At 39.2% G+C, this 15,426-nt stretch overlaps 1 protein-coding gene and 1 long non-coding RNA gene across 7 annotated transcripts in view; both read right to left on the reverse strand.

The window, feature by feature from the left end:
• Positions 1-7,597, reverse strand: part of LOC123464607 — a 48,706-nt gene extending 41,109 nt beyond the window's left edge. The window contains exon 1 of the long non-coding RNA XR_006639639.1: positions 4,144-7,597. This is a non-coding gene — a long non-coding RNA (uncharacterized LOC123464607). The remainder of the gene's footprint in view (positions 1-4,143) is intronic.
• Positions 7,598-10,143: 2,546 nt separating this feature from the next.
• AKAP7 (A-kinase anchoring protein 7) overlaps positions 10,144-15,426 on the reverse strand; it is a 125,416-nt gene continuing 120,133 nt past the window's right edge. For 3 of the 6 annotated variants that reach the window (XM_044924225.2, XM_006046296.4, XM_044924226.2), the window contains one exon: positions 10,144-11,296. In XM_044924225.2, coding sequence (XP_044780160.1) covers positions 11,091-11,296 — 206 coding nt within the window. In that variant the 3' untranslated portion in view covers positions 10,144-11,090. Of the gene's footprint in view, positions 12,169-15,426 lie in introns of all 6 variants that reach the window. The other 3 variants (XM_025294531.3, XM_006046299.4, XM_006046300.4) reach the window with 1 other exon arrangement.

The raw sequence follows: 15,426 nt of genomic DNA on the forward strand, positions 1-15,426 counted from the left end.
CATTTAATACACAAATAGAGAATACAGTCAACCTCAAAGGAAATGCAATCGAAAATTAAAACTGAAAACAAATTCCTGTGTAGTTGTAATACATTTTAAAGAAAATCCTAGAAGTACAGAACTGAGCTCACTGGAAAACATGAGCAATTCAAAAGGCCTGATATTAAGCATCTGAAGAAAGGCAGATTTCTTCATTTCTTCATTCAAGGCTACATTTTCATACAGCCATTCTCTAGGCTCGAGTCCATCTTATGTGCATGTGTGCCAAGTCACTTCAGTCGTGTCTGCCTCTGTGCGACCCTGTGGACGGTAGCCCCACAGGCGCCTCTGTCCATGGAGATTCTTCAGGCAAGAGTACTGGAGTGAGTTGCCATGCCCTCTTCCAAGGGATCTTCCCAACCTAGGGATCAAACCCATGTCTCTTATGTCTCCTGCATTGGCACGCGGGTTCTTTACCACTAGCGCCACCTGGGAAGCCCAGTCTTATACATCTCACAATACGTCTGCTTCTTTATGGGAGCATACTACTAGAAACACAATAGCGAACCCTTTGGCAATGTACATTGTTCCCTGGAAGTCACCTCTCCCCAACTCCCACAGCACATATGAACGTGTGTGTATGTGTGTTTACAGCTGGAAATGAACGTTGCTGCTTTTATTTACTCAGCATGTATGAACTCGATCTGCTAAATATGTTCATTTCTATGGGAATTCCAAGGCACGGTATTACTTTCCTCCGTAAATAATGGCTTCCATTATATGAAAGAGCAGAGCTCAGCAGCAGAGAAAATGCATTGCTTATAATGGCAGTGGAAGCACACTGATGGAAGCTGGCGGTGCCCCACAGACACCTCTCATAGATCCAACTCAATTATGTGTTGCACATAAATGTGCTATGCCACACAGCCTGGGCTGAATAAACTTATGACAGTTTAAAAGGTCAGTGTTTTTCCAAGGAACAAGGAAATATGCTGCTAAAGATTTATCTCACTAGCCATAGAATAAGTTCAAGTGCCCAGATAAAAAATTAAGTTAAGCACTGAATAATTATGTTTCCATATGCAGAAACTAAGGGAAGGCTGCAGGGAGGTGAATTTTCTTTCATCATGTGTCTAGAGGACACATATTTGAACACACCCAAAATAGAAAAGGCAAACCCAAATCCATCTGCTTTAAACAGAAGCAGCTCTCCTTACATATGAAGGAAAACAGTGTTTCTGCAGTGTCTTAATTACTTCTCCATTTCTTTAAAAATGTCAAGATGCTATCCATTTAAGTCCTGCAGTAACTGAGTCTTTTTTGTCTGCTTCCTTTATCTAGTATTTAGCAAAAATAAACATTCTTTTAAAAATAAAACACATTTCTGTATTTGATAAGTGAAAGAACTCAGTCTCCAATGGGTAGGAATCGCAAACTCATATTGTATGATTTCACTTCTGTGGCATTTTGAAAAGGCAGAAATATAATGACAGAGAACAGACACGTGATTGCCAGGGGTTTGGAGTGAAGGGAGGGTCTAAGAAGAAAGGGAGAGCTGGAAGGTATTCTTTGGGATATTAAAATCCTTCAATATCTTGGCTATGGTGGTCATTACAAGCATCTGTATGGGTAAAAACTTTTAAAACTGCATATTAAGAAAGTGAATTTTGTGAAATTTTTAGTTGGTTTAGAAGTAATTTGAGTCCCTGTTTTGTAGCAATACAATGAGATTCTCCTTGCTATAATGATGCTGAATTTTAATCCGCATCATTATAGCATTATTGTTTCACATCATTACACTACAGCAGTATTTTCAGTATCACTACACATTGTTAATTCAGCATCACTTGAGGTTTTTAAGCCTCTTACTTAAAGAATTTAATCAAACTCATGGTTGCTGTGAAGCATCCAATTTTCCCATTTTCCTGGGTTTCACTTGTTTCTCTCACTTTGCGGCCACCATTCTAAAATACACAACTAGCAAGACACAGACATAACAGGATATTTTTGTTCTTTTACACCAAAATGGTATGCCTCACCACAATTTGTCTTAATTTTTCTTTCATTCTTCCTTCTTCAAAAGAATCACTAGAAATCGTAATAAAATAATTACTGTTTTTTTTTTTTTTTGACAAGCAGTTTGCCCTGTAACTGGTTATCAATGATGCCAGGACATAAGAACCTGGACAACATTCTGCTGAGTGAAATGAGCCAAATGCCTGTGTGCATGTGTGCTAAGTCGCTCCAGTCATGTCTGACTCTTTGCAACGCCATGGACAGTAGCCCTCAGGCTCCTCTGTCCATGAGATTCTCCGGGCAGGAATACTGGAGAGGGCTGCTATGCCCTCCTCCAGGGAATCTTCCAGACCTAGGGAGCTGAACCTGAGTCTCACAACTTCTGCACTGGCAGGCAGGTTCTTTACCACTAGCGCACCTGGGAAGCCTGAAATGAGCCAAATAGAGAAAGACAAATACTGCATGGTGTCAGGTATATGTGGAGTCTGTTTTTTTTTTTAAGCTGATTTTATAGAAATGAAGAGTAGAATGGTAGTAGCCAGGGGTTGAGGAAGAAGGAAACAAGGAGATGTAAATCAAAGGATACAAACTTGCAGTTACAAGATGAATAAATCCTGAGGATCCAGTGTACAGGATGGTGATTATAGTTAATAATACTGTATTGTATACTTGACATTTGATCAGACTAGATCTTAAGCATTCTCACACAAAAAAGTTAAACATGCGAACTGAGGGATATGCTAATTTTATTGATCTTGGTCATCATTCCACAATGTATATGTATTCAAATCACCACATTATACACTTTAATTATAGTCATCAATTATTTCTCAATAAAGTTGGAAAAAATAAAATAAAACCAACATTTTGGCAACCTTGATCTTTTCCAGACAGGAACTGCCAGGGGTCACCATAGGGACATAACTTTAGACTACTAGAAGCCCTGGCAGAGTTTGGTCACGTCTCTTAGTGCCAGTGTTTGGAAGAAGCTGTTTATACTAAAAGTTTCTGCAGTACTCAGCAGGCCCTCCCCACCAGAAGAGCATGAGGTTTAAAGCACAGCTTGCTCCAAATACTTCCTCCTCACAAAATCCTTTTTTACCCCTTTCTTGTATTCTTGACCTCACTGAGGGGTCGGGGTGTTTCTCCCTTTGTACATATATCCTTCTTATGTATCTAGCTTCCTAGTGCCTCAGTGGAAATGAGAGCAGACAGGGAAAGACTCCAACATCCTGTTATGTTGCCAAACCTATGGCTTGGCATAGAATTGGGCCATTGGGAGCAGAAAAACCAGAACTATGAAAATCGGCCCTTTGCTTCTCTTTCTATTTTGGTTGTAGCTGCCCACTAAAAACAAGGTCTTACTGAAAATGAGGGAAATAGAGATTATAGAGAGAGGAATAAATACACCTATATCAATATGTTGTGCATCATTCCAACATAGATATTTTTGCATACCGAGCACCCAGCTCAATATCTGGCCCAGAGGAAATGTTCAAAAAGTGAGTGAATGCATGAGTGAATGGGGTGAGTTTTGTGAGAAGGTGATCTTTAGGCAGTAATTTCTTACAGCTGCAACATAATGAATTGTGTGATATCTGAATAGATTAGTTTTATTTTAAAATAGCATTTAAGATTTTATCTGTAAGAATAAATGCTTAATATAGATGGTAAAATTACTAAAATCTCTACTATTCTTGCCTGGAGAATGTCATGGACAGAGGAGCCTGGCAGGCTACAGTCCAAGGAGTCACCAAGAGTTGAATACAATTTAGCAACTTAACAACAGCAATAGATAGCAAAATTACTAAAATGCACAAATTAGGAAGTAATTTTACTTTTAATCCCACTTAGAACTTATCACTGTTAATATTTAAAAGCATTTATAAATATGTATATTTTTAAAAACAAAAATACCATAAATTATATAATACTGAATGAAATTATATAATATGAAATCCATATAGCCCCAAAATGGTACATCCTCTCAATGCTACTGCCTTTTTCAAAAGCACAATTTAGCTCAAGTTTGCTGTTGTGTTTCAGTTTGACTTGTAGGTCCTGCACTAGTTAGCTTTTGCCGCAATACTGCTGCATAACAAAAAAAAGCAGGTGGCATAGAACAACAGGCATCTGGTTCTCACTCACCTGTCTGCAGCGGTGGGTCTCCTAGTCACGACTGCACTTGGCAGGGCTTGGCTCCAGGATGCAGGTCTGGTTCAGGTTTGCTTCCCAAGTCTCCACATTTCAAGCCTTTGCCTGCTTCATATTCACATACATTCCATTGGTCAAAGCAAGTCACATGGCCAAGTAAGGTATCAGTGGAGCAGAGAAATACACTCTGCCTTTGGTGAGATTCACTGTAAAGCCATATGAAACAGGCAGTCATATGAGAAGGATACAGGGAAGGAGAAGAACTGGAAGCAATAATCTACCCCAGGCTGAGCCATTCTTGTTTATATCACTTCCTTCTAATTAGGTCTAGGATATTCACTGATTTTGGGGGGGGGGGGGGTTAATACTTCTCTATGGTAAACAACAAACTACAACAGCTATTTAGCATAAACATTAAAGACACATTCTGAATGCACTAAAGACTAGTAATTTCTCTTAAAACATAAAATTTGAATTCTCCACAATTTATCGCTAATGTATTCATTCTCTTGTGCCTTATTCCTTTGATTTGGATGCCCCACTGAACTTTGTGTTTTCACCTGTGTCACTTAACTCAGGAAGCCGCTCTTCTCTAGGTTTCAGTAGAGCCCTGTAGAACAGTGCTTTCCCATTCTATAGCTGAAATCTTTCTACCATATCTGCTCAGGGAAAATTAATATTTTTGGTATATTAAAACATTTTTATATTTCAAACATCTCTCTCAGATTTCTTAGATTAAAATATCTCTACATCTGTTTATTATAAACTTTTGCTCTTCAGCATACTATGCAAAATATTTATTTTTGAATAAAATAAATGAGAAATAGCCTTTTTATTATAACAATATGTTAATCATGCCACATAGCTTCCACTTTGGAGATCATCTATTTTCATTCTCTAAGTGTGCCCAAAGAATCACAATGGTGATTCAACAATGGTGTCATTATCATCACAATTGACGCTTTCACCATTTTTCTCATGCAGCAACTAGGTGTTTCGATCCATGTCACTTAAAACATACAGGTGGCTTCATTGTTCTGCTTCTATCCAGGAATGTAATAGTGTACAAAGCCCCAGTAAGCACGTCCTTTTTAAGACCTAAATTACCTCTTGATAGAATGGGCATGAGAGGAAGCATGTGAACTCTTTTATGCTGTTAGGAGAGCACATAGGGTGTTTCCCAAGTGAGGGGTCATGTTGCCCTCATCTGGAGGGGATTTGGAAATGTGTGGGGATGTTTATTTGTCACAGTAACTGGAGTCTGCTACTGACATTTAGTCCCTGGGGGTCAGGAATGGCAACTTCTTACATCACAAATACCCATCGCACGCTAGGAGAGATGTCCAATTCAAAATGCCAAGTCGTGCCCTGTGTTGAAATACTGACTTAGTGGAGTGTAGCCTGTATCAGTCAGGACTTTTAGTTGCGAACAGCAGAATCAGTTTAGCTAGTTTAAGTGGAAAGGGAACTTTATAGCAAAGGATATTCAGTAACTCACAGAATCCCCAGAATGTCCAGAGAATCAGGCTGGGTGTCCAAGTAGCAGGAAAGATGCCTCATTCCACTGTCAGATGCTCCAAGTGAACTCCTGCCTCTACCCTCTGCCAGCATGTGACAGTTACATAGGGCACAGGATCCCCAAATAGCGACTTTGCCCCTGCGGCATGCAGGGTCTCTCTCTCGCTTGGTGGAGCCCAAGGCTTATGGCTGAACCCCAGTGACAAAGGAGACTGAGAAGGACAGTTCCTGGCCTCTAATGCAGACCTCTTCCTGGAGAAGTGGGGATCACAAAGTAGGGGGTTCCTCAAACAAGAAAGGGTATTCAAAAGATGCTGCGCAATGAGAAATGTGAGAAATGCCCACAAAACTAACAAAAGCCCTCATCACATCCTCTTCTATAAAGACATTTCCCAAGCTCGGACCTGATAAAAATAGCCTCCAAAACTGTCTTCCAGAATCTGAAAAAGATATACTTAGTCTCTCCCACTGTTGCATATTCATTGTTTTCCCCAATTCAATTAGCATATCAGATAATTCTTGGATTGGTGTGTACATATCACTCCTGTTTCTTTCCTCAGCACTGTAATTCCTATCAAACTGTAAGTCTGTTTTTTTGTTCTTTCACCTTCAACTTTATATATATTATGTGAGCATTTACCAAAAAATTTAAATATAGGAAGAGATCATATATTTGTGGTTAAAAAAGGCAAAAAAAAAAAAAAAAAGAAGTAAATGTTCTTTGGTTCAAAGAAATAACCATGGTGATTTTGTGCCCATGTGGTTTTTGGCAGGAAACGTGGGGAGTAATTGGAAATGTTGCACCCATTTACTAATAGTTACCTAAGAACAAGTATGCCGTACGGTGAAGCAGCTTAAATGGACGAGACTGCAAACAAAGATGGGTCAAAGAATTTTACATATAGATATATAGGGCAGTGTCATAGAAGAGTGGGCTTTCAGAAATCATTTGAACCACTAAAGGGAAAGCAACATATGTTTCCCAAAAACAATGAATCAATTTCTCAGCTTTAGTGTATCTATCTTTGATGCTTTAATAGAACTTCATAACCTTTCAATGAGTATTGCAGTTTACATTTTAAAATCATTCCAAATTGCCTGAATTTATCAGTTACATTTAATGACTCCAAATAAGTAGTTTTGAGGACATTACACAAGAGATAATAATAGCACCTTTCTTCAGCTCTCTTATAAACAAGCTTTCTTATCCCCAAAATGGTGTTCCAGGAAAGAACTGTTGAGAATTTTAAATTCACTGACTCAAGAGCGAGTTGCTCTAATATTCATTTTTACTGTGAATGAATAATCTAGGGGTCTGTCTTGTTAAGAATGTGTGCTGCCATCAGATTCATGTAAGGACTTGTAAACTATTTTTTAAAGTACACTGGGTTTATTTCTTTTTTATATGAATACCTGGAAAAGTTGGAATTCAGGAATGCATCCACAATTTGTTCAAAGATAAGACTGATACTAGGTTTGGAGATAATATAGGTTTGTTTTGAGTATATAATGAAATAAATTTTTGTTATATAACATGGTAACTGGTTTATGCATTGGTGATCAACTATAGAAGTGCAAACATATTGTATTAGTCTTCTGTCTGACAGGACATCTAGAATATGAAGTCAAAACTGTTTTAATTATCTCCTTATGGGAACATCTGGCTGCTGAGATGACACATAGAAGCACTGGGGTTTTAGAGGGAATAGTTTGAATCTTATGTATGCTCTATCTATAACTAGTATATTTCAAAGGTCTGACATTTAGAACGAAAGGTAGAGTAATACAACAATCATCTAAGATGCTACTACTGTTGCTATTGTTCAGTCGCCCAGTTGTGTCTGACTCTGTGACCTTGTGGACTGTAACACACCAGTTCTCCCTGTTCCTCACCAGATCCCAGAGTTTGCCCAAGTTCATGTCCATTGCATCGGTGATGCCATCCACCCATCTAATCCTCTGATGCCCTCTTCTCCTTCTGCCCTCAATCATTCCTAGCATCAGGGACTTCCAATGAGTCAGCTGTTCTCATCAGGTGACCAAAATACTGAAGCTTCAGCTTCAGCATCAGTCCTTCCAATGAGAATTCAGTGATTTCCTTTAAGATTGACTGGTTCGATGTCCTTGCTGTCCAAGGAACTTTCAGAAGTCTTTTCCAGCACCACAGTTCAAAGGCATCAATTTCTTGGCACTCTGTCTTTTTTACCACCCAGCTCTCACAACCACACGTGACCACTGGAAAGACCCTAGCCTTGACTATACAAACCTTTGTTGGCAGAGTAATGTCTCTGCTTTTCAATACACAGTCTATGTTTGTCATGGCTATCTATGCTATAAATAGGACCAAGTTCAAAGCTAGCAGAGTCTTGTCCTGCTGTTGAAAATATTACTTGACATTTTAAAAAATATTCATATAGGGTCTACTATTTTACCAGTGACAGAAAATGTTGGAATCTGGTCATAAAAGTAAATTTGTGCCTACATGATGCTGACAAAGCCTTCTAGAAATCTCAGTCTCTTGTTGACAACAGATGTACTAGAATGGTGTAAGCAAGAAGGTCTCACATGTGGGTAGCTGGTTGAGACATGGCATCAGCATGAATACCATCAAAATAAAGTAACAAAGAGACTAGGATCCCTGGAAATCACCTATCACCAAACTGTTTCAATTCAGAAAAGGGAACTGGTTTGTTTAGAATCACCGTCGGTGCGGTCCAGGTCTAGACACCACAGTCTGCCTCCTGGACCAAACTGACACTCTTTCACCAACCACACAGCCTCCTTGTCAGAAGACAAGGCTATATAACATACTACACCAATCGAGGACAACGCAGTCTGTCTCGGTGACCCAACAAACGATTCTTCTCCAGTTCTGACTAAATGGGGAAAAAGTCATTTTGAATATTTCCCATCACAAACTTCTCTCCTATGTTCATAGAACTTCAGGGCTTCAAGGGAGATGATTTAGTCAAAAGAAAATGACTTCCCTTTGTTCCACATTCTTAACTTGTGAAATGACTTGTACTCGGTGGAAAGAGGAACTGCTGCGTTGTGGAAACAGCTTGGCTTTGAAGTAGAATAGACCCAAGTCTAAACTGAGCCCTACCTTTATTAGCTTTATAAATAGCCATTTAACCATTTAGAGCCCCACTTTCCTAATTTCCTAATCTGTAAAACAGTACTAGTAACTTCCTAACAGGGTCACTGAAGGGCAGAAACATAATAATGTGCCTAAAGCATTTGGCTCACAGCCAGGTGTGTAACACCTGGGAGGCATGATGCTTAATTAAAAAAAAACAGTAAGTTGTGCAGAAAGTCCTGTAACTCCAGATTGCAAAAAGGATACTTTTTTAGCTTTTCAAATTGCTGGGAAGTGTTGAAGTAGCTCCTTGAGGATAAAGAGATCTATGATATGCTATAAGATGTGCTGTTTCTCCTAAAATACTATTAACAGGTTATTGAACAGTGGATGTTGAGATGGGGCCCTAGGTCCAAGTACAGGTCCAATTGCCTAGCAGCAGTGTGGCCTTGGATAAAGCACTTTATCTCCTTATGACTGTTTCCTCTCTTAAAGAACAAGTCGTGTCCGACTCTGCGACCCCAGAGACGACAGCCCACCAGGCTCCTCCATCCCTGGGATTCTCCAGGCAAGAACACTGGGGTGGGTTGCCATTTCCTTCTCCAATGCATGAAAGTGAAAAGTGAAAGTGAAGTCGCTCAGTCGTGTCCAACCCTCAGCGACCCATGGACTGCAGCCCACCAGGCTCCTCTGTCCATGGGATTTTCCAGGCAAGAACAAGGCAAGCTCCCAAATATCTTTGCTTCCCACCTCAAGGGTTAACTCAAGGACGTTGTCTACATACAATAAAACCTCCACCCTCGGAGAGGCTCATGGTAAGCAGCACCCAGGTCTCCACATCTGGATGCACATGCTCTCTTATCTCTGCTACTGACATTGCTGGAGTGACACGCTATGAGCAGTTTATGAGATGCTACTGAGATTTTCTTTGCCTTTAATGTTCTGTTGATATTTTCTGTGAAGCTGACTGATTTAGAGTGATTTAAAAGTCTAAGGTTAAAGGTGCTCTGACAACTGTGCTATCTTAGCAAATAGGATAAGAACACAAAAGTTAAGAAACACTGAACAAGCACCTACTGTATAGCACAGGGAACTCTGCTCAATGTTACGTAACAACCTATGGACAGGGAGGCCTGGCGTGCTGCGATTCATGGGGTCGCAAAGAGTCGGACACGACTGAGCGACTGAACTGAACTGAAGTGAGAAAAGAATTTGAAACAGAATAGGCACATGGATATATACAACTGAATAACTTTACTGTACTGTTATCACAACATTGTTATCCAACTATATCTAATACAAAATAGTCTTAAAAAACACTGAAACTATCAGAGCCCCTATTTCTGACTTCACTATATTCAGATTCTAAGAAGAAAAAAAATAAATGAAGAAAGGCAACAAGGGAAAACAATACATTTATTAAGAGGCATGAAAATGCATAAACTCACTTATAAATAAATGTACTATAATTTACCCAGTGAAAAAATAGCAAAAATCCATGAGTAAACTGGATTTTATCTTTGAAATGATTACATATTTGATCTCTAGTAATTTCCCCCTCCATCATGATCTGTTAGTAGCAGCAATTTTACAATGATTATAGAAAAAGCTGTTACCAGTGATTATCATATGGGAAGGAAAATTTTCAAGAATATTCTTTAAAAATGAACCAGTGCAAGCAAATTCAGATTATAAGGGATACAATAAGACATGGGCTAGCTTATCTTCAGAAAAGTAGAAAATAAAAACCCCAAACATTCAGTAAGAAATGAAAAAGCAAACTACATTTCAATCATTGAAAAATAATACATATGGCAATTATAAAACATTCTTAACCAGTGACTGCAATAATTACATTTATAAATGTTCATTCAAGTACTAGTGATCAATAAACATTCAGTCTCATTAAAAGCAACACTAGATATAGATACATGTGAACAATGCTTCTTTTGACTGAACAACAACAAAAGTCATGTCAACAGGAAACAAATAACCCTTAAAATACTGGGTTTTATTTTGTTTTTTTTTTTTTAGTAAATGGTTTTTCACAGTCTGTATATTTTATCTGTGAGGACTCAAGGAACATCTCACAACAGCTAATTAAGAAGTCTTTTCTATAAAATGAATCTTGATATTACAGAGATAAACATTCTAAAACACAAGTTTAGCTTAAAAATAACAGTGCAGAATTCAGTTTTCTTTGGAAAGAAATTGTTCATTCCTTACCAAATGTTGGTTTGCTGTTGTGCAAACTATCAGAACACTTCTTTGGTATTCACCAAAGAGCTATTTAATGAGCTGGAAAGATATCATAAACTCTAGTACCATGATAACAATGTAGAGTTTATGTCAAAGTTGCACTGAAATCCACATCGTTTCCTTGATTACTGTTGTTAATGAATCTTCCTTCAAAGAGCTCCCTCCTGATTTTGGCCTGAATCTCAGGCTTTAATAAAAGTGCTTTTATCTCCTTCACTTTGGACTGCAGACCCATCCTCTCTCGACACAAAGCTTCATTAATTAAGTCCCGGATTCCAATAGGTTTCGGGCCTATGGGAAAAAAATTATATGATACATTTCACGTACAAATGCCAATGAAAAACATTAAATATGGTACACTGACTTATCAAAAGAAGGTTAAAAAGAAACCTTTAAAATGCTGCCCACATTTTATAGAAAAGGTTGCATTTCACCAAAATATATCATTTACAAGAATCAAATTTACTGTAAATAATGCATAGCAACAACACACAAAGGACAAACATGAAAAACTGTGGACCAACTTATGGGCAATAATGTCAACAGTGATCATTTTAAGCGTAGCACTTGTTAGCTCTGTGTGTGTTTTGGCCTCAGATAAGGTAGTCAAATGCCCTGCTAAGCAATTGAAATGGCAGTATTCCATTTACGTTAAGGCCTCTTCCATGGCCTTTAATTCGAGTCCACAAGGCATAACCCAAAGTCCCCTCTCCCTCAGACATGGCTGAGGGCAAGTGAAACCAGGGCCATTCTTCCTTCGTAAATTGATTTCCTCTGATAGTCCCAGTTCTCCATTCCTCTTCTGTTGTGCTTCAGAAATGCAAAGACATCAATCATGAAAAGTATTAGGCAATCTTCACGGACTGGACAAGACACTTAGACAGCACAATGCAAATTAGTCCATTGACTCGGCAGAGGAGGGCAGGGGTGCTTCTCGCGGAGCAGCGGGGTCCTGCCTGCATTTGGGTCTCATTTCCTGTTGTCACTGTCAGTGCCATTCCTATCAGCCTCTTCCGTTTTCACAGAGCTCCCATCCCCTGGCTTGTTTTTGTTCTGTGTTTCTTCCAGATACTGCTGGACAGCCTTGAGCACTGCATTCTCCACCAGCCTCTTACTGAGCCTTACCAGTTCAGCATCATCAGGCTCACCTCCATTCTTATCACCTACATTCCACAACAGAGAAGAGAGGTCACTGAGATCACATTGCCATAGACACTCGGCATGCAGGGGCCAGCTAGTTCAGTTAGTTACAAAGAGCAAGCGTCCTTCAATCTGGCAAACTGGATCTATAAATTCAAGAATACTGGCTTGGCTTTTCATTTGGTACTTGCAGACTGCCTGTCCCTGAAGACTTCAGGTTGAAAAGCAGTTCATTAGCCCCAATCTAAAAATACCCTACCTAGCAAAGCTGGAAGTTCCCCAGTTCTACATGGGATTTTTGTTTTTCTTTCATCCAAGGCTGATCATTACTACAAAGTCCATGTACCCACCACCAGGAGACTTAGACATGTGGAATCACCAGCAAGATGTATCTGTTCGTACTTCACCACCATCAAATGTTAGGTAACCGAGATTTCCTAATTAACTTAGCACACAGGATCAGTGATTTTATAATACTTGGCCTGGACGGTGTTAACAAAGTCTCAGCACTCCCATGAAGACAAAGGTGGTTACTACTGCTAGGAACTAGTTTAAAATAAGCATGTTAAACTAGTATTCTTTTTAATTTCAGATCACTACAATTTAAAAAATAGGAAACTCTTACAGAAGAATTAGGATTATGACAGTAAATTACTAGATGTTAGTATTTTATGGTCATTTTGTTTCCCTGCTAGTGATGATCAAGGTTTAATTATCTTCTCTTATTTCTGTAAAAGAGCTGGCTCTCATCTGGTCGAATGCTGCGCATTTCTCACTCACTCTCTTTCCTGTCTCCCTTAACTGAGTAAAAGAAAAAAACTAGAGGCTCACCTCTCAGGCCCATTCAGTCCTTCATTTCCTTCCATTCAACTTTGGACCCAGGAAGGCAGATGAGTGACAGCGGTAAAGACTTCTAAGCACCTAAGTACCTTAAGTGAGTGAGTGAAGTGAGTGAAGTCGCTCAGTCGTGTCGTGTCCGACTCTTTGCGACCCCATGGACTGTAGCCTACTACACTCCTCCGTCCATGGGATTTTCCAGGCAAGAGTACTGGAGCGGGTTGCCATTTCCTTCTCCAGAGGATCTTCCCAACTCAGGGATCGAACCCGGGTCTCTAGCATTGTAGGCAGACGCTTTACAGGGAGAAGTAAGTACATTAAGTAAATGCTAACAGATCTCAAGGGAGTGATAGACATCAATGTAATAATAGTAGAGGATTTTAGTACTCTACTTTCAACAATGGATAGATCATTCAGACGGAATATCAAAAAGAAAACATTGGACTTGGAACTATACTTGAGGCCAAATGGACCCAAGAGACATATAAAGAACACTCCATCCAACAGCACCTGAATATACACTCTTCTCAAGCACATACGAAACGTTCTCCAGGATAGACTGTTAGGTCACAAAACAAGTCTCAGCAAATGTTTAAAAACTGAAATCAAACCAAGTATCTTTTCTAACTATAGTGGTATAAAACTAGACATCAATAGCAAGAGGAAAACTGGAAAATTCACAAATATGTAGAATTTAAACAAACGCTCATGAATAACCAACGAATCAAAGATGAAATCAAAAGAGAAATTTAAAACATATATTTCAAAACAAACAAAAATGGAAACACAACATACCAAACTTTATCACCCAGCAAAAGCAGAGCTAAAAGGGAAGTTTATTGTAATAAATGCCTGCATTAAGAAAAAAGAATAATCTCAAGTAATCGACCTAACTTGATACCTCAAAGTACTAGAAAAATAAGAACAAACTAAGCCCAAAGTTAGCAGAAAGAACATTAAAATCAGAGCAGAAATAAACGAAATAGAGAATAGAAAAACCGTAGAAAAGATCAATGGAACAGAGGGTTGTCTTTTTGAAAAGATAAAACAAAAAAGAATTGATCTTTAAATAGACTTACCAAGATAAAGAGAATTCAAAACTATAAATGAAAGCAGAAACATTATAACTGATACCACAAAAAAAAAAAAAAATGTCATAAGAGACTACTATGAACAATTATAGGCCACAAATCAGACAACCTAGAAACATACAACCTTCCACAGACCAATAACAAATTTAAGATTACATCAGTAATCAAAAACCTTCAACAAAGAAAAGCCCAGGACAGTCTGGGTTTATGGCTAAATTTTACCAAACATTTAAAGAAGAAGAATTAATAACAATTCTCAAACCCTGCCAGAAAGAAAAAAAAGAAACTAAAGAGGATATAACACTCCCAAACTCTTTTATGAGATCAACATTACCCTGATACCAAAGTCACATAAGGATACTATAAGGGGAATAAAAAAGGGCAGGCAAATAATACCCTCATGAATTTGGATGCAAAAAACTCAACAAAATGCTGCTGCTGCTGCTGCTGCTGCTAAGTCACTCAGTCGTGTCTGACTCTGCGACCCCACAGACGGCAGCCCACCAGGCTCCCCCGTCCCTGGGATTCTCCAGGCAAGAACACTGGAGTGGGTTGTCATTTCCTTCCCCAATGCATGAGAGTGAAAAGTGAAAGTGAAGTCGCTCAGTCGTTTCCGATTCTTAGCGACCCCATGGACGGCAGCCTACCAGGATCCTCCGTCCATGGGATTTTCCAGGCAAGAGGACTGGAGTGGGGTGCCATTGCCTTCTCCACAACAAAATACTAGCAAACCAAATTCAATAGTATGTTAAAAGGATCATACACCACAATCAAGGGATATTTATCCCTGAGATATAAAAGTGGCTCAACATATGCAAATAAATCAATATGATATGCCACATTAACAACATGAAAGTTAAAAATCACATAATCATTTCAATGCATGGTAAACACACACACACACGACAAAATTCAACATCTCTTCATGACAAAAACTCTCAACAAACTTGATATGGAGGAACATGTATGTGCATGCCAAGTCACTTCAGTGATGCCCAACTCTTTGTGATCCAATGGACTATAGCCTGCCAGGCTCCTCTGTCCATGGGATTCTCTAGGCAAGAATACTGGAGTGGGTTGCCCTGCTCTCCTCCAGGGGATCTTCCCGACCCAGGGATTGAACCCTGCGGTTTTTTTAACCGCTCCTGCACTGGCAGGCAGGGCTCTTTACCACTAGCGTCACCTGGGAAGCCCATGGAGGAACATACCTCAGCATAATAAAGGCCATATATGACAAACCCACCACATTCAATGGTGAAAATTTGAACGCTTTCCCTCCAAAATCAGAAACAAGGCAAGAGTGCCTACCCTCACCACTCTTATTCCACACAGTAATGGATGAACAAGCAAGAG

This window comes from Bubalus bubalis, chromosome 10, assembly GCF_019923935.1.
Source record: "Bubalus bubalis isolate 160015118507 breed Murrah chromosome 10, NDDB_SH_1, whole genome shotgun sequence".
Classification (NCBI taxonomy): domain Eukaryota; kingdom Metazoa; phylum Chordata; class Mammalia; order Artiodactyla; family Bovidae; genus Bubalus; species Bubalus bubalis.